This window comes from Lolium perenne, chromosome 6, assembly GCF_019359855.2.
Source record: "Lolium perenne isolate Kyuss_39 chromosome 6, Kyuss_2.0, whole genome shotgun sequence".
NCBI classification, from domain to species: Eukaryota; Viridiplantae; Streptophyta; class Magnoliopsida; order Poales; family Poaceae; genus Lolium; species Lolium perenne.
The window spans coordinates 214,295,698-214,321,211 of NC_067249.2; the positions used below are offsets into that span (position 1 = coordinate 214,295,698).

At 42.3% G+C, this 25,514-nt stretch overlaps 2 protein-coding genes across 2 annotated transcripts; both read right to left on the bottom strand.

The window, feature by feature from the left end:
* Positions 1-6,752: 6,752 nt before the first annotated feature.
* Positions 6,753-14,657, bottom strand: LOC127306062 (nucleobase-ascorbate transporter 6). Its single transcript, XM_051336671.2, has 14 exons — positions 14,227-14,657; positions 12,386-12,483; positions 12,127-12,303; positions 11,936-12,036; positions 11,719-11,794; positions 11,576-11,635; positions 11,289-11,473; positions 11,092-11,188; positions 10,926-11,012; positions 10,770-10,828; positions 10,548-10,639; positions 7,895-7,972; positions 7,628-7,788; positions 6,753-7,548 (listed from the first exon to the last, which is right to left on the bottom strand). The coding sequence occupies exons 1-14, from the start codon at positions 14,348-14,350 to the stop codon at positions 7,330-7,332; spliced, it is 1,614 nt and encodes a 537-aa protein (XP_051192631.1). The 5' UTR covers positions 14,351-14,657; the 3' UTR covers positions 6,753-7,329.
* Positions 14,658-19,747: 5,090 nt separating this feature from the next.
* Positions 19,748-24,877, bottom strand: LOC127306064 (uncharacterized). Its single transcript, XM_051336672.2, has 5 exons — positions 24,643-24,877; positions 24,372-24,539; positions 21,484-21,564; positions 20,294-20,417; positions 19,748-20,184 (listed from the first exon to the last, which is right to left on the bottom strand). The coding sequence occupies exons 1-5, from the start codon at positions 24,762-24,764 to the stop codon at positions 20,134-20,136; spliced, it is 546 nt and encodes a 181-aa protein (XP_051192632.1). The 5' UTR covers positions 24,765-24,877; the 3' UTR covers positions 19,748-20,133.
* Positions 24,878-25,514: the final 637 nt, after the last annotated feature.

Here is a 25,514-nt window from a genome sequence, read left to right on the forward strand (position 1 = left end):
TACATGCATGAGCCATACAATCATGCGAGGAGTCCGATACGAAAACCAATTCCAGCTTGTATCGGGGGATCTCAAGATACCATAACTTGCAATAGTTCAGTTCGTGACATCACATGAATATTGTATATTAAACCAAATCGCAAGCGCCAACCTTAGTAGCCGGAAGAGAATGTTGAACAATCAATCTAATCACTCAGCAAACCAGGAATCACTGATGCAATAATGCAGACGCAATATCAAACTAGGAAATCGGAGTCCCAACTAGAACACAGCATCCTCCAAAAACAGTCCTCATCAGACGGCGACCGCTGAACAAAAGTGAGTATGCTAAGAGCATCTCCAGTCGCGTCCCCCAAATAAGGTTTGGTGGACCGCGGACAAGAAATGGGGAAAAAAATTGTCCAGTCGCGTCGCCCAAAGCTAATTAGCGCCTCATTTTGTGTCCGGCGTCCCCGGTAGAGACTCTATGCATAGAGTCTTTACCGAGGACGCCGGACACAAAAACAGCGTCCATATGCATGCATGCAGCCCCTAGTCCCCACATGCTAGTCTCTTTCCCCACACTTTCTCTCACCTACTTTTCCCACATGGGGTGGTCCCCTCTATTAAAATACATGCATCCGGACGTTGTTTGAGGGACGCGGCTGGGAAGGGCCTCTTTTTTGTACAGATTTTTGGTCTCTTTTTGTCCGGCGTGGTCCCAAACGTGCCCCAAATCATTTGTGCCGGACGCTTTTTGAGGGACGCGACTGGAGATGCTCTAAGTCTCAGCCTCAGAAATTACTTTGAAGGGATTCATTTATATTTACTAGCGGGGTGTCCGTGGGTTGCCACGGCAACTTACATTATGCCTAGTGTTGCATATGTTACACATAACACATGTATTTAATGCGTGTAAATATCTAACTACATAAAAAAAGATAACTTCATAATGTTTTAAAATATTCAAAGGTTTACTTCACATAATTTAACATAAAATATATAAAATGCGAAGACTGAAAATTTATTACTTATTTATTAAGCCATTCTCTCTTGACCCACGTAAGGTACCCTCGTAGAACATGAGAAATATTGTCCTCGACTTCATCTGCATGGTACTCAAGCATGTGTATCAAAAACTTCTTCCCCACACAAATACAGAACACACTTTTACACACGACTAAAATGACATGTTACACATGATTTATCTAATCGTCACTATGCAAGGGTAGGCGATGAGCCTCTACAATAAACCGTTTGCGAAGGAGCCTCCTTTGACACACGATCATTTTCTCATAATCGTTTGTGATACAAAGGGTCATCACAAATATTTTATTATACTTGATCGTAAATTGTAAGGTCACATATGATAAATGTTTAACAAGTTGTATGTATTTATTTTAGATGGCACACGTTTGTTTTAACCAGCGGTATACTTTTCGCAAGCATCACAACCGTTCTATCTATGCAACAAGCAATACTCATCTGTACCCAGTATCCTATAACTCAATGTTGTATGAAAATATATTAGCAAAACTAATTTATATTTAATTGTACATTTCATACACCATATGTATACATGTATTTTAACATGGATTCCATTGCTAGCTAATAGCAATACAAATGAGAGAGCTGCAGAATAATTCTTAGTTACGTTTGTTATGTCCATGAGAGTCGGCAATGATTCACCTCCACCCCGCCTCTACGGTTAGCGTGCCATCCACGGTAGAAGGCACCCTAGGAATACCGTGGATGGAACTCCGTATGTGGATGTTCTAACTGGTCCTAATTTGGATGTAGTTCTCCGCCTTGCCAAATACATGGCACAAGACGGTAAAATTGCACAAAAACCATTTTGCGTTAGAACATAAATATAGAAAATTAAAAAATTAAATAAACGCAAGTTCAAATGATTTGTGTTCTTACTCGCAGATGATGGTGCAGAGCCAGGGTTGTCCAATTCTTATGCGGTGTCATTAAATTATCATCCCTATTATAAGATGATAGTTAAGAACCAAATACGTGAAATATATAGAAAAACTTGTAATGTATAAATCTAGCAAGATTGCATAATATAATATAAAGGTCTAACTATAATATCCAATAATACAATATAACATCAACCCAATATTCTAATGGATCCATCTTTGCTAACTATGTGTATATTCTATAGATATATCCATTGAATAGATCCATGGTATAAATAGAAGGCAAACATGAAAAACCTAAGAACGTAAACCTTAGGGAAGACGAGCCGGCTTGATCGTAGGTGTCGGCGGCAGGTCCGGCCGCGGTGGAGCGCTAGGATGGGTTCAGCCGGGGTGGAGGGCGAGGATGAACCGGCTCGTTTGTGTCGTCCGTAGGTCCGGCCTACGAGAGCATTGATCGGCGCGACTTTACGGTTAGCGTGCCATCCACGGTATTCCGGCCAGAAAGATCTTCGACTAGAAGGTAGTTTCTGCCTCGCCGACTAGGTAAGTTTTCCAGGGGCAGTCGTGGTCCTAAAGAGGAGGACGCATGTGAAGTGGAATGGAACCACATGAGGTCACAGGTCCATATTTGTAAAAAAAAATGTTTGTAGGGTTTACATCTATTGGGCGACCACGGACCAAATATCGCACATGTTTATCTATGAAAAACTATTTGCGCTATAAGGATGTCGCAAAAGGTGGACCTGCCATTAACCGTGTGTGAGATAATTTTCCCACAACACTGTTCAGAAATCTCTAATGCGTGCACCTAAATAAGCCTTAAAGTGCTATTGCAACCCTATTAGGATTACAATGGTAGCTAAAGCAATAAAAGCTATTTTTAATGGTTTCTAAGTAATTGCTTAAACTTCAACTTGTCTGCCTCTATCTTTAACTAGTGTCTGTGGTCAATATTTGCCAAATACAGATCCATCTTCATCATTTCTTCTTCTGCAACATTATTTAGACTAGCATTCTTGTGCAACATTCCTCGCTATCCAAATACTGTTTATTTTCCGCAAACTCCTGCTCGCAATCCGACTACCTTTTGCTCCTCTTTTCCGTTCAGAAGCCACATGTGTCCCGTCCGCTGTTTCTTCACCGTTCACGAAGCGCAAGCTGTACAAGACCACGAACTCTGCCTCCTCACTAGCTCTCCTACCTGTACGGCACTTAAAAGCTCAGAATGTTGCCATGGTCTGTCGACGCTAGACGGCATCCACCTGTTTTATAGCTCGCGTGATCGGCGAAGCAAGTCCAAAGTGCGTACGTGAGCTGGAGCTTTCCACGCCGAGGAAAGCGGCCACCGATCCACATCCACGTCTTGTCCGCGCTCGCCGCTGCCCGTGCATCGTTGTCTCGCACCAGAAGAAGAGGAAACGCTTGACAGCGAGCGCTCGGCCGTTGCCCGTTGGAGTCCGCCGGCGTGGCAGGGACGAAACGCACGGAGGGAGATCGGTCCAATTGACCAGCTAGTGTTGTCAGTGTTTCCTAGTTTTATCTCCTTCAGATGAAAGAAGCCTGCTCGAGCAAAACGCGCGCGTGTTTCGCTGAGCTGTCCTCACAATGACATATATGTCGTCACACTCACTAAGCGTCAGCAATTGCCACATGCACGAGCCATGCAATCACGTGAGAGGAGTCTGATACGGAAACAAACTCCCAGCTTGTATCGGGGGATCTCAAGATGTCATGACTTGCAATAGTTCAGTTCGTGACATCACATGGAATTAATACTGTATCAAGCAAAATTAAGACGCAAGCGCCAGCCTTAGCAACTAATCTAATTAGTAATTACGTACTCTAAAAGCTATACAAATCAATCGATGCAACAATGCACATACGCAATAGCAATCCAGGATCAAAGTCTCAATTGAAGCAATGCTCGCAAGGAGGCAGTCCTGATCGACGTCGACAACCGAATAAAAGTGAGTACACGAAATATCGATCTCAGAATTGACTTGGTGACGGGCTTCGCTTTATTATTTTACCTGGAAGAGTGAAGAGCGACCACCGCTATGCTTAAGTCTAGGCGGTTTAGTTTAAGGTACGTTTCGTGTTAGAATTAATGATGTGAACAGGGAAAATACCATGATGAACCCAGGTGCACGTGCACCGATTTCTCCAATATTGAAAAAAATGCTATTTGAAAATCTAAAAAAAAATCATATATATTATGTTGATACTTACTTGTGTAGGATTTCACGAAAATATAATTGTATGTGGCCTACACAAAAATGACAAAATATTCAAATGATACTATAATGATTGGTTGTGTATTGTTCATGGAAATAGGGAATTCCATTTTCATTTTTTTGTGTAGGTCACAGATGATCTTTTTTATTCCAAAATCTGCACAAATAAGTGTCAACATAGGGTATACATGAAACAGAATTTTCTGAAACTTTGAAATAGCATTTTTTGGAATTTTTCATAATGAGGTGCATGTGCATCCGGATAGTGTGAACAACAGTTATTTTGTTGCTGGAAAAGGGCTTAAGCAAGGGGATCTCCTTTCCCATATATGTTTAATCTTACTGCTGATGTTTTCACAAAAAAACATTTATAAAGCTCCTTCCAGTCAAATGATTCCCACCCCTCCTCCCTCGCATCTCCTCGGCGGCGGTGGTCGAAACCCTTCTAGGCATACGACTGTGGCGGGCTCTCATCTCCGAGTGTGGTTGGCGGGGGCCTCCTCCTCTTCGTGTGGTGCGATCTCCGGTCGGAGCTTCGCGGTAGCCCTAGACGACGCGGCTCATCCGGCCATGATGGACGCTGGGCGGTGACCCCAGACTTCTTCGGCGACCTTGGAGATAGTTGTGGCCGCAAGGGCGGCACAACGCCTAGTTCGGGGGACTCAATACAGCTCAGTACCGCATCTTCGTGTGGTGGTGGTGGTGCCCACTGAGATCTCCAGTCTACTGTTGGGAGCCGATGTACGCGGTGTGGGGACCTACCGTTCTTCTTAATAAAGGAGGCAGTCCTTGAGTTCTTCTCGCGCCAAGACGGTTTTCTCCTTGATGTCGGCCCACATTGCTGGTGATGAGTTTTAGAAGGCTCCGCCGACAATCTCCACTGAAATTTGGTCGTGTGCATCCATATTTCTGGTCGTGTGGCTTTAGGAAGGAGTGCGTGAAGCTTCACTAGTTGTTGCCGTCAAGGGACATATCGGTTTTCGATTTCCATGGAGAAGACGGTGACGAAAATGCCATCCCTATTTTGAGTAAAATAATTAAACATATTGCTGGATGGATGGATAAGCTTCTCTCCTACTGAGGTGGGCTTATTCTCCTTCAAGCATGCATCGCTAGCATTCCTATGTTTTTATTATCTTTTATTAAATTTCCAAAATGGACTATTAAAGCTATTATTTCTCAAATGGCTTATTACTTTTTAAATAGTATTGGTAATTCCCATAAGTATCCTCTTGCTTCTTGGGACTTTGTATCCCATAAGAATGAGTTTGGTGGCTTGGGTATCCAAAACCTTAGGATTTTCAGTTTATGTCTCCTTGTGGTGTGGATTAGAAGATATCATTTAGATAATAACAAAATTTGGAAAATGATTGTGGATTACTAGTATGATTTGTCTCCAACCATCTTGAGGGCTAATCCCTCGCATAGCTCTCCTTTCAGGAAAAGTGCCATGGGGGAAACTTCTGTTGCTCAAGTAGGATACATACATATTGGGAATGGTCAAAAGGTATTATTTTGGAAAGACATTTGGCTTAGCTACTCTTCTCTCTATTCTGTTATGGGACCTTTATTCAATTGTTAATGAGCAAAAACATATGATTATCTTTTAGACACACCGTTTCCCCCACTTTGTTTAACCGTTGGCTTGAGCTAGTTGAGTTGATTAAAATTGTGTGTCTAACTAAGGATCCTAATGGTCATGTTTGGTTGTTACATTCCTCTAGTAATTATTCGGTTCGATCCTTTTATGGGATTGTGAACAATGATGGTGTTGTTCTTATTCATACTCTTGCAGTTTGGAAGCTTCACATTCCACCCCGTATTCACATCTTCATGTGGCTGTTGTCAAATGATAAACTTCAAACTAGGGATAACCTTAGTAAGAGAAGGCCGGTAGAGGATGGTTCCTGTTTATTTTGCAATGAACAAGAATCAGCTAGACATGTATTATTTGTGTGTGTTGTAGCTAAACAAGTCTGGACTGTTATCTTCGACATCTTTAATATCTGTACTGGTGCCTCGTTTGAGTCAGCATCAAGGTGGTGGTTAATTGAAAATAAGAATTCAGTTCTGAATGTTTTCTCTTATGCTGTTTTGTGAACCTTGTGGTTGATTTGTAACGAGATGTGTTTCCATCACCTAAACTAGTCAGGTGTCAAAGAGGTTTTGCGAAAGCTGGCACTGGTACCTGTTATGCAATTGCTCCTGATTGCATGACATGAAGACGTTGCTGAGGCCTGAGGGGGTTGGCTGACAAAGCTCAGGCCACCTCTTCGTTGCTGAGGGGTTGGCTGACAAAGATCAGATCGTTGGCACCAGGAGATGGCTTGCTAGAAGCTAATTGAAGACTATTATCTTCAACTGTCATTCTAGATAATCTTTCGCCTGTCATTCTAGATAATCTCTCATGGAGCACGTCTTGTTTAAGGTGTCGTTTTACTTTTCACAGTTTTTTTTCTTTTCAGGCCACCCTTTTTTATCAATAAAAAAAGAGCAACCACCACAGGTGCTGTCAGTACCAGCTACCAACAGCCAACAAAAAACGGAATACCAGAAGAGACATACAGAATTATCCAACATATTTCATGTCTAAATGGTCATTCAAACATTCTATAGCAGGAAAATTAATTAATCATAACGACCTCCATTCCGTTCTCAAGTCTACATCAATAGTACCCCACTGCAACATAGCATAACAAGCAGAGTACCAGCCTCAAAGGATACCAGTTCATTGTTCTACACTTCTACTGAAGCCTACATACATATTATAGCTCCATTAGTAATATCCCTACAGCAGCAGCACTACAATAGCTGTCAATACACTGGCCTCACTTCTGAAATGAGACTTGTACCGAACCAGCATGCTGTTCCATATGCAAATGAGTTGCCAAAAAATTCCTACTCCCTCCGTTCCATAATAAGGGTCATGGTTTTAGTTCAAATCTAAACTAAAACCATGACACTTATTATGGATCAGAGCGAGTATTTTTTGTCCCCGAATAGAGTACCAAATATACAGCACTGGCCTAACATAGGACGATGGTTTTAGCAAGGCACTGAAACACTATGTTTGCACCGTTGGATTCGCACCTTGTTACCGAGCCCAATGGTTTGGCTGTTCCAGATAGGTAGGGATGGACAGACAGTACAGGTAACCTTAGCGTCTTGCATTAATCACAGTATGCTCAAACCGAGGGGAAGAACTTATTCAAGTTGAATGGCAGGGAATAGAACTCCTCGCTCCTTGTGTCAGTCCTGTATGACCTGAACTTATCCCACCAGTGATACCCACGGTCTTTCCTGACAGTAGCCTCATGCCTGTGAAGGGTGTTGTCCAGCACGTATGCCACAATGCCACCAACAAAAGCCTTTGATGAGAAGAGCACGTTCACCATGTCATTGAACTGCAGAAGTAGGGGAAGCAACTGGTTAGTATCTCATATCTCTTCATGTAAAGTTGAGAATGGTTATACTGCCACGAACCCATCTTGCGCGGGTGTGAACAGGGCCAAAACCAGCGACGGATGTGTACTCATTGAAATACTGAGGAACTGAAAGGCCCAGGAACAGTGAGAACCCCAGGATGAACTTGGTTCTGAAGCTATTGAGGTTGCAGAACTGAAGGAAACCAAGCCCAGCAGAACCTGTTAACAGATTACACCAGAGCTCAATTACAACTGTCCCACATAAGTGAAAGCTTGCAATTCCAAAGAAAATGCAAACATAAGTAATATGAAGCTCTCCACCCACCAACGTATGCAAAGAACACGCAGTAGAGAGCAGCAAAGATTGGTGCAGGTATTGATGCAAAGACAGCTCCAAATTTTCCTGGAAGACACAAGCAGCAAGGGATTATTGTACATAGATACACAACCATATCTGTAATTCCTAAGTATGCTTGTACTTAAGGTGAGAGCTCAGTTGACTGAAATGCATAATGCTTTAAAACAGGCACCAGTTTGAAATGCCAAGCAGCAAAGATCATTGTCAATATCACATATGCTACAGTGTTAACCATTATTACCAATATTACACTGGTAATAGGTAAAATTCATAAGTGAACAGAGGCACATCTTCACTCCCCCATCCCCAATTTCCGCACAATATAAACAGAAGCTCTTCTAAACATATAGGTAAGGATGCACTGCACATGTATCTGTAGTTCTGTACACCCCATAGACTAGAAGTAAAATAACAAGTTGACAAAAAATGTCTTTTTTCGACATGGGACTTTCTCCATTAAGAATGGAGCACAGATACGGTTCTGGGAAGATGCTTGGCTCGACAATGCACCCCTATGTGAACAGTATCCCGCTTTGTATAGAATTGTGCGTCGCCAAGGTGATACCATTGCAACTGTAATGGCTACCTCACCCCCGAATGTGACGTTCAGACGGGTTTTACTAGGACAAAGGCTCGTGGCATGGAACAACCTAATTCTGCGGCTTGGAGATATTCAGTTATCGCCAGAGCCAGATGAATTTCGATGGAACCTCCACGTAGATGGTTCCTTTTCTGTAAAATCTTTCTACAATGCGATGCTGCTTTCTGATTTACCAGTTGATAATAATAAGAAAATTTGGAAGATGAAGATACCATTAAAAATTAAAATTTTTGGATGGTATCTTCGTCGAGGGGTTAATTCTCACCAAAGACAATCTTGTTAAGCGGAATTGGCACGGAAGTACACGATGTGTCTTTTGTCATCATGATGAAACCATCAATCATTTATTCTTCCAGTGCCAGTTTGCGAGATCTATATGGTCAGTCATCCAAGTAGCGTCTACCTTGTATCCTCCGACTAGTGTCGCTAATGTCTTTGGCAATTGGCTTCATGGTATCAACTCAAGGTTTAAAATGCTTCTTAGGATGGGGGCGCTAGCAGTTATCTGGGCGCTCTGGCTATGTAGAAATGACAAGATCTTTAATGACAAAAATTGCTCTTTGTTGCATGTTATCTACGTGGTTACCTCTTCAGCGGGTGGAGAACCGAGACCTGTTTACGGAGGTCTGTACTCGGTTGGAGGATACGGCGAGGGGTACTTTTTCCCTACATGGGTGGCAGCATAGTCTACGGATAGAAGCTCCACCTAGCTCTTAGGCGTTATATGATTCATCGTTCCGATATGTATTTCGCCTATTTTTGTTTTATGTAACTTTGGTCACTTGAGACAACAAACGGCTGTGTGCATCCTGGTTATGCAGAGGCTGGATGTAATTGCTTCTTGAAGTAATAAAGCATCCTTTATCGAAAAAAAAAATCAAACTGCATCAATACACAGCCAAATACCCTGATGCAATGTGTATGTATCTAGAGATGGTAATGGTACCAGAGATTAGCTTTACTACTCCCTCCGTTCTTTTTTAATTGACTCGAATTTAGAACAAGTTTGTACTAAATCCGAGTCAATTAAAAAGGAACGGAGGGAGTATTATTCTACATTTACTTTATTTGATATAAACATACTCAAATCTTATGAGAGATTCACAGCCGAAGCGATTTCCCACTGCATTCCCATCAATCCATCATCCAGGTACAGAGACACTTTTTGATTTGAAAATAAGAAACCAGGCACCAAAGACAGGGTAATGCACGCATGCCCATTTGGCAGACAAAATACTTTTCAGTTACATTGCGCTAAGATGACATTTCCAAAGCCAACACAAGCAGGAGCAGATCGAGCATATAAACATTAGGGTCATGTGACTGCAAAGAGAGCTACCGATTGTTCCGATATAAATCATCTGTACAAATAGGAAACAAGGGGCCCATATAAATAGGCAAGTTTTACATTAGAGAAGTCAGACTGTTTACATTTTCCCCTAGACTGTTCCCTCAACAGAAGCTACCGATTGACTTATAAGAGTAAACAAAGGGTACCGGAGGTAGTTTAGCACCACTAATGGTTGCATTAAATGTCAAAAAAATAACATTGGGAACCTAAGAACACATCAATTTTATATCTAAATAAGCCAGTGCCCAGGGTTATTGGATTATCTCAGTTTGGTTTATTCAGCAAAAGTGGTGTGCTACCACAAATTTGTAATATCTACGTTCTGTAAAGACTTGTTCACAGACCTGGGAGAGAACACCAGTATATTTACCCACCAATGATCTAACCAAATACATTTGAAGATGATACCTCGCCTTGAGGCATTCACAAAATAGTAAGCCGCGAGCTCAAGAAAACAGAAGGCCTTTATCTACCTACTGTTATCACAACAGTTCTACTTGCGCAGGCACACGCATGCAAACCCCACACACAAACATGCACAGGTCAATATTGGAGTTTTAACATATATTTGTATGTTAATTACTTAATTAGACCACCAATATGCTTACTGTGTTAGATCAAATGACCTATGACGAATCAAAACACAGATTTGAGGTAACCAAACTTACCAAGAATAGAGAAGAATATCATAAAACCAGCTGATATCTGCACAACTCTTCGGCTACCAACACGTGTCAAGGCTAGCAACCCAGCATTTTCACTGCAGATGATAAGCATAATGGTTGAAATTATATGTATTCCTTAATAGTTCATACGAATAGTGGCTGTATCAAAATGAAAATGGAATGCATTCTTTAAAGAGATAGCAATATAAATTATATGATGCTTACATTGATACAGAAGACCCATTTCCAGTCCCAAATAGCCCATCCAGAAGGATACCAACACCCTGTAGCAAAAAGGGTTATATTCACTTTGCATGAAATCAAGTTTGCAGATTTATGTAGTCAAGCTTGTCATGTGGCGAATGTAAACTTGGCACATACCTGCCAACCAACACCACGGCTAAGTACAGAGGGCGGGAGAGGTGTGGCACTTGCAAATCTTGAAACAGCAATGAAGGTACCAGTAGACTACAAACACAGGAGTTAGGAGATTGATTCTCATTATTTTAGAATCTCAAATGAGCACAAACGTAAAAAACTGCCTAACCTCCACAAGAGCAACAAATGAGGCAGCCATCATTGCAAAAGCTTCACCAGCATCAAACGTTGGAGCACCCCACTGAAAGGGATATGGCACTCTTATCCTGTCATTTTAGTAGAAATAGGGAAGCATTAATGTTACTACAACATCACGGTTGGCACCACCAACGGAATAAGCATATCTTTAAAAGTTCACAACATTACCATGGTGCACCACCAATTAGTCCAGAACGGTCAGTGCGGCAATGAAATTGGGTCTTTGGTGCTGCATTCCTGTATGCTCCTCCGACTGTCAGCAGATACGCATAGAGCCACACTATGGGAATAGTGAACAGAACAGCAAATCGGTCGAAGATGGACCTCATCATGTGTACAGCATGTGGCAGGTACTACAAAATGAAGAAGGGGGAGGTAAAAGAGCAGCTGGAGCACATATAAGATGGTCGGAAACAAGGGTAAGAGCAATTGCATGAACAGAAATGTAGTCCAACCATCGCAAAGATCACCAGGAGGATTAATTCGGGCAGACCAATCTCAACACACTTAGCAACCTGTGTATTTGCAATTCAGACATAAGGATTGTGTATGCTTGAAACAATGAATACTGATTAGAAACGAAATACTCAAATCTTACCGATGGAAAACCCAGCTCATAGAGTCCAAATCCAACTAGTGCTATCAGAGGAGCAGCTGACAATGGACTCAGATACCTGAAACAAAAGCAGTATATACAACCTCATGAGATGTTGGAAGTTAAATGCACTATTTGAGCTAGAACGCTTCCTGCTTCAGTAACTTTGGAGCAGCTACTGAGTTGAGAAATAATAACTACCCATTGTGCATCTTCCTACCTTGCAACATTACGCCAAAGGCCACTGAAGCCAACTATGATCTGTAGTGCAGAGGCAACAATCAAAGCACCTTGTGTTCCACGCATGATTTTGAGGAATTTCTTCAAAAAATACCAGGTGATTTTCATCAGGTTTACATGCAGGAAAAGAATATTGGACAGCAATTAGAATTATCCTTGTTTTCAACTTACTGTATGCGGATCTGGTTCATTGGCGTAACGTCCTGCAAGGATGATCGAGATGGTAGGCAGAACAAACGTGAACGATCCACCAATCACCGCAGGCAATCTGGTACCGAAGAAACTCTGCAGAAGGGTGTTGATTCCAGCCACAAACAGCAATGTCTGGATGACAACTGCCTTGTCCTCCTAGCAAAGGAAGAAACACCATTAGTCAACAATAAGCGGATTCTGTCCAAAGCAACAGAACTTAGTAGACTTGTAATCTTACATTGTTTCCTCCCATCTGCGGAACGAGTGCAGTAGGTATGATAACAGTAGTTCCCAGCATGACAAGATAGTGTTGAAACCCAAGGAGAATGGCCTCAGCTGCATTATGAACAATTTCATTCAGTCAAATTTCCGAATCAAATTTCTCACTGAGCACATACAAGATGAGTAAGTTACACAGAGTATAGTGGAAGTGTGTAGATCAACTATTTCTATAGCAGAATTATCCTGCTTTCCACGGACATACTTAAAAGTACTAGCAAAAGATGAAGCTAATGGAAATAAAGCATATGTAGTTTATCCACCTTGGAAGGAATGCATAAATAATATAACTGCCAATATGAACAAATCATTCAGGCAACATTCTGAACAAAAAGGATTCCTGTCCATGATTTCTCCATATGGAGAATTCAAGCTTGCACCTTCTCCCATGTAAAATTTCTAATGAATACCAATCGGTGTGCATGGTTCGAGTCTTAAAACTTTAAAGATTTAGGCGCAAAACCAAAAATTCAAGATAGGAAGATGGCTACAATATGACATTACAAGGATTGTAATTTAACAAATATGCCCCCCTCCTGCTGTGTACAGAACTCTAACTCAGTAGTGAGTACAGGAGATTTAGGAGAATACCTGGGTGGGCCTCTTAGGAGGCCACCCTTCATTTATAGTGCTACTCTTACAAGTGGAGAGTAGACTCAGTTTATACAGGTAGTACAAAATGGACCATATGAACATCTCATTAAGCTTACTATTTGTACTGAAGCGCCCATTCACGTAAGTACTTGTACTGATGCGCCCATACACACACACAGACACAGCAAGCCGTTACTCCCTTAACATTAACCGCGACAAAGCAATGCCAATCCCTGGTTTGGAACACGCTAGCTAGCACAGACAAGGTATGACCAGTTGACCATGCAGAAGATAGAAAATTACAAGAAGGAAGATGGCATCACCTACCCAGTCACACGAGAATTAATGCAACTGAGAGTGACAAGGATTGTGCAGATATAGTCGACCTCCGGTTTGGAGCCACCTACCAGCTACCGGCATGGCAAAACAAAGGAATTCAATGGACGCATGTGGTGCAGACATGGAACGCACGAACTAAATACAGATTGGCAAGTAGAGTAACGAAAGTAGAATTCCGGTGCAGATAGTAGCAAAGCCTAGACGAGTCAACGCACGAGCTGGTTGAACCCAAGATCACCCTACGAAATCGCAGGAATCGCAGTGGAAGGAAGAATCATGTTGACGTTGACGCAAGTGAGGGCGACAGCGAGACTGGATCCTCCGGATTCAGCATCGAAGAGATACCCCCGTCCGACATTCGTGCGAAATTCCCCGAATCAGCACGGGTCAAACCCCTGCGGCGGCATCAGCGGCAGCATGAGGGGATAAACTAGGTGCTAACTGGATATTCAACGCGGCAGATCATTAAAAGCGCATTAATAAACTACTAGGGCGGGGGACAAAACAAAACGAAAAAGGCGAGCCGCTTTTAATTTTTGGAATATCCGAGATAGATTGGCGCCGGGAAAAGGGCAGGCAGATCTGGGCGGGCAGTTCCCCGTCGCCGCGCCGCAAGCTGGAATGGAGCTTGGTTCACCAACCACCGGCGCGCGCAGGCCACGAAGCCCGAACCCCCGAAAGCGACGCGGAGGAACCGTAGGCATCGTGGTGCCGGACGGCGACGGGAGTGGACTTCCCCGGGAAGGAAGAAAAAAAACGCGAACGGGCAGCCAAAATCTCTGCCGGGGAAGCGGAAACCAACTGGCGACGGCGGGGAAGACGAGCGGAGGAAGGAGGCCGGTGGGAGAGGAGAGTCGGGGTACTCACGCCATGGTGGTGGGCTGGTGATGCAGTAGGAGACCCCCGGGAGCTGGTCCTTGACTGGGTGCGGCGTCAGGTCGTCCTGCTTCTGGCCCCCGCCGCCGCCTCCTCCCCCTCCACCTCCGGCCATCTCGCGCGCCTCCTCTCCGACCTCGCAGACGCAGCACCGTCCCCCTCAGATCACGCGCACGCTCCTACCACGGAGCGACAATGCTAGGCGAGGCGAGGCGTAGCGGAGTGGAGTGGAGTGGAGTGGGGAGTGGCGATAGTGTAGGGGGTTGTGGGACGAGTGGAGTAGTGTAGCAGTACAGCGGCAGCGTGTAGCGTTGGTACGGCGCAGGATGGGAGATGAGAGGGGAGGCAGAAGCGGTCAAAAAAGGCACTCCTTGCCCAGCGTCAGCACGGCCGCTGCGTTGCAGAGAAGAGAGAGGGAGAGAGGGAGAGAGGGAGGAGGAAGCGGTTGTTTTGTTCTGGTTCACGGCAGCGCGCACGGAGCAGGCGCAGGCGCAGCGGTCCAAACCCGCATTTATGCGCTCTTGTCCTGCGCGTCCGTCCCCTTGCCCCCCTGCGAATCTCCACTGTATCTCCCTCCTCCCCCTGCTCTCTTCCTCTCTCTGGCTTCACATTTGCTCTCGACTGAGTTTCGAGCGGAATGTGGGTGCGCATTCTGCGTTGCTTCTCCGTTTTGTAGCGAGATCGTTCGTGAGTGACATATTTGGTCTGTACATGAATTTGGGCTCCGTTTTTTTTGGTTCGGTTGTTGCTCCGGTTTTTCAGGTTCGCCACTGTGACGTTACCGAGAGTTGTGTGCTCTGGTACCGGAGAACGTGGTGTCATGGATTGTGCGTGAAGAAAGAGGTCGTCCACGATCCCATCCTACCGCGCTTGCGCCGCGCGCCACACTGGTTTTCCTTGCCCGTATATTCAGAAAATGCCAGAGTAAAATAAACCGAGCCGTGCCGTGCCGTGTGAGTGTGTGAGCCCTGTGACTGAATTATTGCGTCTGCTCCGCTCGCCGATGGCTACAGCAGTGAGCACGGCAGGAGTACGAACGGGGATGTCTACAGCAGGGATCTCTTTTTTCACTTTCCCGTGTCTCGTTCCGAGGAGATGTGATAAAAACAGCAGGCAGAGATGCTTTTGACCTGTACGCAAAGCAGCGCCGCCGTACCGCCCCCTATCATTGTGCTCCTCCTCCGGTTACTGCTGCCGTGCTGCGGCGTTTTGTTCGCTTTCCTCCGCCTCCCGGCGGGCGAGCATGATTGGGGTCGGATCAGTCACGGACGGGCTCGCAAAATTCCACTGCGAAGCCCCACTGCCTGAAAGATTGGAAGTGAATTATTCCATTTATTAATCACCCCCGCGTTTGTTTGTTTATTTATTTATTATTCCTGAACCCTCAGCGTCCAAATCTACAGAGACCACATGCTTTGCATCGAGCCGGTTGTCCGTACCTCGAGCAAAGCCCACGTGAGAGGGCCCGTCCAGTGTGGCAAGACGATGGATACTTGACCACCAACACTGTGCTTGTTAACACTGATTTATTCAGCCAACTTTTCTCCAAACGCCCTGATCTAGTACCAATGGCAGGGTTGCATTGATTAGGAAAAAGTATTGCATGGAGATCTCGGCCGCAATGATTTCCCTTGAAGCGATGAATCAAGGGAGAGAGACCGAGCAGCAGTTGGCAGCTCGGCGCGTGGGGGTACTTCTTCGATGGATACAGTACCGGGGAAGCAAAACGGGGCAAGCGATCGGGGCGTGACTGTGCGGAACCTGAAGGAGTAAATGCGGGTGGGGGCTTGAAGGATGTCACGCCAGGCTTTCCGCATTCATCATGGTTCGCTGAAATTGAATGCTACGGCCGAGGTATTACTAGTGAACACTTCCGTATCGCGAGGTGGTCAAGGACTCGGGCTGCGTAATTCTTGTGCAAGAAGCCAATGTAGTGAGTGAGCACGCTGCATGCAGAAGAAATGTCGAAGTAAAAGCATGGAGTAAATCTCTAGTATATTCATATTATTAGTTGTGATGTATCTAAATTATTTTAGTTTTAGGTATATCTATATTGGTGGTAAGCAAAGCTTAAAGGCTATAGCTGCCCGGAGGGACCTGCCGTTACAGTTATGCCCTTCAAAGGCTAAGATGAGATAATCCGCTATTAGCCTCAAAACTCCGTTATTAACCCCAAAAATAGGTTTAAAAAATAGCCGCTAAGGCTATAATGCTGTAAATATAGTGGGAAAGAAAAGGAAAAAAAGGAAAACCGGAAATTAGTGTCAACATTAATAAAGAAAGAAATGTCGGAGTTAAAAGCATGGAGAGTAAATCTCTAGTACATTTTCATGTCAAAATATGATACGGTGTATTATATATTATACTTAACAAGTCTATATAAAAAAATAAAAATTAGTGTCAACATTTACACTTTATCATAACAAATACTCACTCCGTTCTGATTTAGTCTACAGTCTACTCCCTCCGGTCCGGTATTCTAGGCTTATTAGAAATGGCTGCGCGACCAAGGTGTAAAACTATTGGCTAATTTAATTTTTTTAAGTGTTGCTATTAAAGAGGGCAAGTGAAACGTCCTTTTATCCCACCGCATGCAGAGAAAACATTTCACACAACCTAAAAAATACTAGGAGAGAGAGGCATATTCTGGGGCTCGGAGTAATTGTAGGAAGTGATTAATTATGCAATTAAATGTAAACGGGCCGCATGAATTTGGTGTTTTGGAATAAATAGTTTTTTACTAGGAGTCTAGAATACCATACCGGAAGGAGTAGAAAAATGAGATAAACTAGTATTGCATTTATTGGTACTACTTAAATATGTGAACATGCAATATAAGTTACATTGAAAATAACAACGTCCAATTAAAAGAGCAAAACCACTTTGTTTTTGACTAAAAGATAAAATGTAGAAAAGTTGAGAACAAATTTTAATGCTAAAATGTAGACTATTTTAGAACGCAAGGAGTAACTTTTACAACACGAAAAAAACATAATATGGAGAATCATGTTTATGATGAATCTAGCACAATAATATTGATTTTGGTATTATATGGGTTCATGTGTTCCAATAAACTTGGTCAAAGCTAACATAGGACGGAACTTTATGCTTGTGTTTGACGTTGATTGGACCTTAACTTTGTGAAAGAAACAAAAGCCTTGAGCAATGAATTTGCTATATAAGAAATTTTAGACACTTCATTGTAAACTAGATACACATCATAGTGAGTGAATCTACACACTAAAAGTAGATTAGATATGTATCAAGATAGATAAATCTACTAAGAGCTAAAACATCTTATATTGATGAACGAAGGGGTGGTAATTTTGATGAATTACAAACACACTTATTTCACACCCAAAAAAAACATGCTCATGTTTAGGGACCCTTTGATTCATATGAATAGGGTAAGATTTGGATTCTATAGGAAAAATTCATATACGAGTACAAGTTTTCGATTCATAGGACATATCCTATGACCTATAGGACTCTTGTAGTAGAAATCCTATAAAAAAAGGCATTAGGTCATACCTCATGGGAAAAAAAAGTTATTACAATCAAACAGAGTTCATCTTCCCATATGATTCAAGTATGTATGACATCTTAATCTTATGCTTTTCATATTTCTATGTTTTCCCTATCCTATAAATCAAAGGAGATCTTAAGTAAAAAAAACACTCCCTCTCTCTCTCATTGTGTGTGTATCCCTACCTCTCTCCCCAGGAGCAAAAACGTCTAATATAGAGGAAAATGGGAAATGTACAATTCAATGTAAAAGTACGTCTTTTTGTTACTCTATTGTTGATTTTGAGTTGAAATCTATATATTACACTCCATATGTACAAAAAGGAAAAAATCAATGCTTTGTTTTATGTTCAACTTTATATTACAACATACTATGTTGCACACATGGTAGCACTAAAACTTCACTTACCCTCAAGGGCGGTAGCACGACAAGATCAGGTTACAAAAAAACAATAACAAGTCGAGCTATTTTTTTACAAGACTAGGTCAATATGAAAAAAAAAATGTTGTGAAATCGACTTAGTATTCGTTACAAGTCTTACTTAGCTACTATTCACATTAAAATTTTTTTTTTTGTATCCCAATGACTCAATGAGTGGGATTAAATTTTCATTTGAAATTGTGTTGTGCCATAGTGCATACCGTGTCATTCTTGTCAAACTTGGAGCGATTTTTTTCACGGTTGTTTAGGTTCAATTTTTAGTTGCTGAACTCCTGGTTTTATAAAAAGTTGTGAGAAATCATCAGCCATAACAAGAAAAGTAAATACAGGTCAAACAAACACTAAGCTACGCAAAAAATAGTGGAACAAATAGCTACTCCCTCTGTTCCATTCTATAGTGACTATAATTTTTTGGCACGGAAATTAGCGCAAGAGTATTTTTTACACAAGACCCCTAGCTGAACGATTTGAGATCGACGTAAAATTTGGAAAATCCATATCTTCCTAACTTACCATAACAAATTTGGGAGCTGAACGGGGAGGGGGTAATTGAAAAAAAAACTAAGCTAAAACCTTATATTCTGAAATAAATGTCAAAAATCTATAGGCATTATAGAAAGGAACGGATGGAATATTATGATAATCCACCGCCACCGCAATTCCAACGCAGCCTTAGTAGTGGTATCTTACCTCGGTCACAAATGTTGATGGCAGAAGATAGGTCCAGACACGGATTTGCAGCACCTGGTGTGCCCTTTGTTCAAAAATTGTAATTGTAATTTTAAGTTTAATTTTTTGTTTTGGGTGTAGATCCGTATGAAGTTTCGGTAGAAAATGCACTGTGTTTTGGGCTATCGAAAAAAAAACTGACAACATATATGAGTAATATATGAGTATTTTTGTCAGAAATTTGTCGTTTTGTATTTCCCAAAATACGACATATTTTAGAACAAAATTTCTTGCTTTAAATCTTGATGTATATATCTAGCAATATATTTTTTGGCATAACTTTTGGGGACCCAGAAGTTTGAGTTTCAAATTTTGCCAAAAATGGGCTCACTAGTTCTCAGGTACATCCATCAGTTTTGTGTGCCCAATCTCTCTAAGAGTGGAGTCAAAGGAGCGACAGTGCACAGAACGGATGAAACGAGATCAAGAGGAGAGTATATGGAGAACAAACGGAGACCGAATTGTCTGTCTGCCTTATTGTGGGTTGGAAACATTAAAGCATAATGATATAATCAAGGTTAACACAATTTCCCTTCTCGTCACTCATATCTTTTTCATTAAGCCCTATATTTGCTTGTTGGTTTGTAGTAGAAAACAGTCATCCCAGATCATATAAACACACAAACGCTTAAATAGAATCTAAATCGCCACTATTCATGCATTCTATCTATCAAATACCATGAACAAAATATGGCCAGCCACATAGAAGCAAAAAAAAAAAAAAAAAAAAAAAAAAAAGCAGGTCACTCCTACGAACGGATAATCACTGCCTCAGTTTACTTACAATAATACCACGGAATGAAAATAAAGCTAGAATACAACAGAACAAGCTGGATGTTTTATTCCATCAGCACTGTAATACAAAGTCTCCAAGAGTGATTTCAGTTTTGCCTTACTCAGCAACTGTGCTTAGCTACTCATTCTTTCAGTGCCACCAATCGATGTCCTTTCGTTGGCTTGTCTCAGCCACACACCCTTTACTATCAGCAATAGAATTGACAACACAGTGTGCTGCAATTACCCAAATGCTCATATGACATCTATCACAGTGTACAAACTAGCTAGTCGGTGTGGTAATTTTGCGAGTACAAGAACATGCCGAAACAGATTTAGAAAACTCAAGTGACGAGACAACAAACAAGGCCAGATTTAGAAATAGAGTACAGCAGGAATTGAGCTGAAAAATTGTAAGGTCGAAGAAGTTAGAGTTGGCCAGGTACACGCACATGTAGTCTTTTCCTTTCAAAGTCCAGCTGCATGAAACACGCACCCAGAAGAAAACAAGTTTAAACAATGATTAGTCATTTCCCAAGTTCGGAACGTAAGAAATGCAAACGTTGAAATACAAGCATAGAAGCATACCACTTTCTTAACCCGTTCATTAGCAGCTGATGTTCCACCGCTGACATTTTCAGGCAGGTATGGACTGCATACACGAACTTCCTTCATTACAACAATGTCGGTCTTGTTCCACTGAACTGGAAGCCTGGTGGAACAATAGACTTAGTTAGCGAATATAAGAAATAGAGACAGAAGTAGAGTCTCCTTAGATTTTCGGCATATACCAAATATTTGCAACAATGGTGCAAAACATGAGCACCACTAACTTGAACAGAAACTGGTGAATATACGCCCCACCTTGAACAGAGTTTCAAAATGAATAAATGATACACAAGTGTAGTAAACCATACAGTATTTGTGGTGGAAAAATTGTAGCAAACCACATAAAGTGAAATCAATCTGCTCAGAGTAAGCAGCTGCTAAGGGGGGACAAAATGCAAGGCACTGCAACCTTGACTGAAGTACAGAAAGTATCAGCATTTCATGGTCTTACATAATACCAAGACAGCATGTCTTACCACAATTATTTCTCAGCGACAAAGATTGATGCTGGTTCTAGTCATAACTCATTCCAGGCAAATGCAAAATATCCATTTTAGCACTTTTATATGACACAAACAAAATATTCTCGGCTTAGTTTGAAAAGCCTCCGCCCAGTCAGCGAGTGTTGTGTAACAGACAAAAAACAGGAAACCAAACAACATACTGGGACACCGGCTTGAAAATAGCCGCAACTAAAGAACCCTCGAAACCAAGTATAGCTCTATGTCGCACACCTGGAGGTAGCATGAATAAACCCCTAAATACAAGTTCAAACATATGCTAGCAAGGTTTTGCAAGATGATGTTCTTCCATTTTCGGGAACAGGTCACAGACAGAAAATTTTGATGTCCCCCAGCAAAAAGCAAAAAACGCAGGTTGTATATTTTCTTCCTTTATTTCTCAGACACAAAGTGACTTCACAATGCATTTGCCTAGTAAGTCTGTAGGTGCAGAGCGAAAAAACAAGAGTTTATTATCAATAATGAGAGGTGATGAGGATCCCACATTACTGATGGAATAAAGATCTAAACCACGTATAGACTCCAAAAAGTCTTTTAAGTTTTTCTACTGAAAAAAAAATGTGGCGAGTCTGAAAAAACTGCTGATTCATAGCAAAATGGGCAAAAGCATGGATATCCTTGAAATACATAATGGAAGTCAGAACTTACGTCTTGGACAATGCATCAAATAATCTTTGGGCTTCTGGGGTAACACCAACACCAATTCTCTCAGCTTCAATCTCAGCTTGCCTGTGCATCATCGCATGTAGTATGAGAACCAAGATGTAACAGTGCAGAAGCCAACGACATGCAATGCTAATTGTCAGCTTCTAATAGCTAATATTAAGCTTGATAAAACATATCGTCATAAATGATAGAGCCTCAAAACACAAAAAACAACGCGTTCACGAGTGAAAAAACCTTACTGCCCAATGTAATAAGCAAAATCATTGATCAACAATTTGCTGAGCACAAAACCAAAGGCATGGTCAACAGAGATTAATAACTGATAAAAACAAAACACCCCAACATTATAATATTCCTGTAAATGGAAGATTTTCATAAACTCATGAAGACAACTCAAAGGCTAGTAACACAACATGGAGTCTGAAGTCAAAGATTATCTATCAAGTTAACAGCCGGAGAAAGTGGCTGAAGCAAGGGGCATATTGGGTGCACTAGCACCTTACTGCACTAGGCCCCTAGTTTATAAGAAATCCAGAAATAATGCAAAAAAAAATAACATTCATACGATATGTATATATGATGTCATGAATTTTTAGATCTGAATTCAACAACTCAAGAAATAAATAGAACAAATGCATCTGTGAAGAGTAACAGCAAGATGCTATTCAGTCCATATTTCAATTTGGTAGATTCGTACCCTGATTTGTCTTTTTTGTTTATGAACTTGTAAAACAAGTTTAGATATGAAATTTTAGTAGATGTGTATTAAAAAATCACAGGTTTCAGTCACGTTTTTCATGACCTAGTGCACTAGTAACATTAAAGGTACTAGTGCATTCTATATGGCAGCCCTGAAGCAAACACTTCACTAACTTTCTAATCTAGGTGCTTACAGTACAGGGGTCCAGTGATGCTAACAAACAGTGTGAGACCTCAATGCGAGCACCATTCATCTCCAACATACAAGATAAGAATGGCTATTTTTGGAACATTATTAATATTTTCTGACATAAGTGAATAATGCAAGTTCATCACTGTTGCATGCATGTACTTCCATGGAGGATGCCATCCTCGATCAGAAGAAAGAATTCTGGAACCAAATTGGCACAACTCCCAGATTTTTTCAACATAGAAGATAAGAAAGGCTATTTTTGGAACATTATTAATATTTTCTGAAATAAGTGAATAATGCAAGTCCATCATTGTTACATGCATGTACTTCCACGGAGGATACCATCCTCAATTGGAAGAAAGAATTCTGGAACCAAATTGGCACAACTCCCAGATTTTTTTTCAACCATTCTGTGTCAGTTATATAGCTGCCTGGTTCAACAATCCACTCTTTTGCATCGCAAAGAAGGAACTATTGCTTAGTTACAAAAAAGAAGCGAGAATGACTGATCATTTAATGATCAGCGAGTTCCAAGACCACAACTGAATTTCTAACCAAATACCAAATTTATTCCTTTATTCTAATCTAAATCTACAGTACCAATACCAGTTCTAAATCCTTTCATTTCTCCTTAGTTTACACATCTAATCTCATTTTTTACTATATAGCTGAAATTTTATCTTCAGAACCATCAGAAGTCATCATCAAGGTTGCCTAGGCGGGCTATGCTATTAAGAGCCAAATAGCACACTGTTTGTAAGACAATTATGAGGTACCACCTAGCTAAGTGGCATAAATTTATTTAGGCCACCAGGATTTAGGCCCCCAAAATTTGATAGATCGTAGCCTCTGTTCATTAGCCTCCTGGGTCAAGAAATGTAGGCCAACAAAAATTGGAAACCAGTGGGCAGTGGCCAATGCAACATCAAAACCTTAAATGTCTGTCTATGCTACTAGTCATACTTCCCCTTTCCAATAAGGTGTTATTCGGAAAGTAAAGCTCCTTGTAATCAATGGGTAGAAGGAAAGGTAACATTGATAAACTCCAAAATGACAACTGATTTGGAGAATCCAACCTGGCTACTGAGTTTCGGGATTTGTATGTGCTGACGTGTTTGTGAATGAGGCAACTGCAATAATTTCTGAGGTATTAATGGTTAATCTAAACACCATTCTAACAAGATGTGAGTATCCATGGCTTAAAACATGCCTGTTGAAGTAATTCAGATTGCTACTTCCACTCGTTTTTCTTCCGATGAAGACTCTATTTTGGAAGCTTAATGCTTCTGGTAGCCATAGTACCAACCTAAGCTATGCAGTGATAAATTTAGCCATAGTACTGGAACAGGTGAAGAATCCTAGCTTTTTAGGAGCAACATATAGCAAAGAGAGATGATTGGCTAGCTCTTGTAGACAAGAATGGTAAGCACCAAAAAGAGCTTTACCAACACCTTTCTCATATGTGTCCTGCCTTCTCTCATCAAAGTGACCAACCTCAGAACTTCTAGACCTTTTTGCATTAGAAGCAAAAGAAGGTGCCCTCAACCGCAGCATAAACAAATTTTGTCATATGCTAAAGAGCTAATTTGCTTATTCAAGCTATAACTCAGCTCAGTATCACCTTCCATTGATATCACCTTTTTGTCCAGACATATGCCATTATCACTTTTACCAATTAAAATAGTGTCAGGTCCAGTTCTGGAACAACTAAAATATCCGCCAAATAAGGGCTGTGAGTGTGAGATATACTGATCTTATACTTATTTGTCATACGGAGTATTTCCTCAAACTTTATTTTCACATTTACAGTAGGTACTAACTAAATTCCAACAGAAATGCTGTTATATCGACGTTCTCCAAGCTGACTGATGGAATCATGGCCGCATCTCAAATCCAAACAAGATAAAAATAAAATCACATGCATAAGTAGCAATAACTAGTACACCCTGGGGCTCGGGATGCAGTGAGCAGGACGCACCTGAGTGCTGCCTCCTCCCTGGCGTGGATGGCGGCAAGGTCGAGCACGCAGGCGGCCGGGTCGAGCGGGTCGTCGTACTTGCCGACGACGGTGAAGTCCTGGATGTAGTTGGCCTTGATGACCCTGACGTTCCGCCGCTCGCCCCTCTCCGCCCTGCCCACGCCCTCCTGTGATCTACGCCGTCATGGAAACAAAGCAAACCAGGAAGCAGAGGTAGAAGAGGCGGAAGCTAAAACGAGATGGAGGAGGAGGGGGGGATTTGGGAAGGATATGGATGACGAGCAGGTTGCTCGGGCGGTCGAAGGAGACGATCTGGCCCTCGAACTCCTCCCCGAGCGTGGTCTTCGCGGAGATCACCACGCCGACCGCGAACTCCTCGCCGCCGACCTCCATGGGTGCGGTGGGGTGGGGGAGAGGTGGCCGGGACCGGCGGAGGCGCGTCAGTCAGAGGGCGGACCGGAGCTGTGTCTGCGTGCGTGGGGTTTCGGATTCTGCGGGGCGATGCGCGTGCCTGTAAGAAAGGGCTTGTGGGGGAAATGGCTACGGCCCTTTTGATTGCGCGGCCTGGTTCTATCTAATACGGCCTGCTTGTGAAGCCCGGGTCAGCGCTCTTTGGATACCCGGCCCAGTCGCGGAAGCTTGTTTTCCGATCGAAGCCTAATTTTGTCACCGTCGTTGCCGTTGGTTCAGCTCATTTCCGGTGCCCAATCTGGCGACAAGAGACGGCAGAACACGCGAATCTGTGGGTGTGTTTGGTTTTAGGCTAATTTTGTCATACCAAAAGTTGGGTAGCTAAAATGCCGGCGATTGTCTACAAGTTGGCCAAAGTTGGCAACAACGAATGAACTAGAGTGGACAATGGAGCACATCGCATTTTGGCAATAGATCCAAACAAACCACGTGTGCTTGCATACTAGCTTTCTCTATATGTTTTGGGTGTTGGTCGTGATTCGTGAAGATGTTTCAAGGGCGGAGTCGGTGTCGCCCGAAATAGGGGCCTTGCGGCTCCATCCTTATCATGGTGTGGACATCAAAGAGGAGCATGTGAGATCTTGTTCGTGCCGATCACCGGCTTTTATGGGTCTGTTAGGTTTCAGCGTGTGGCTGCCACGCTGATATTGTGTGCCAATTATTTAGCCGAGA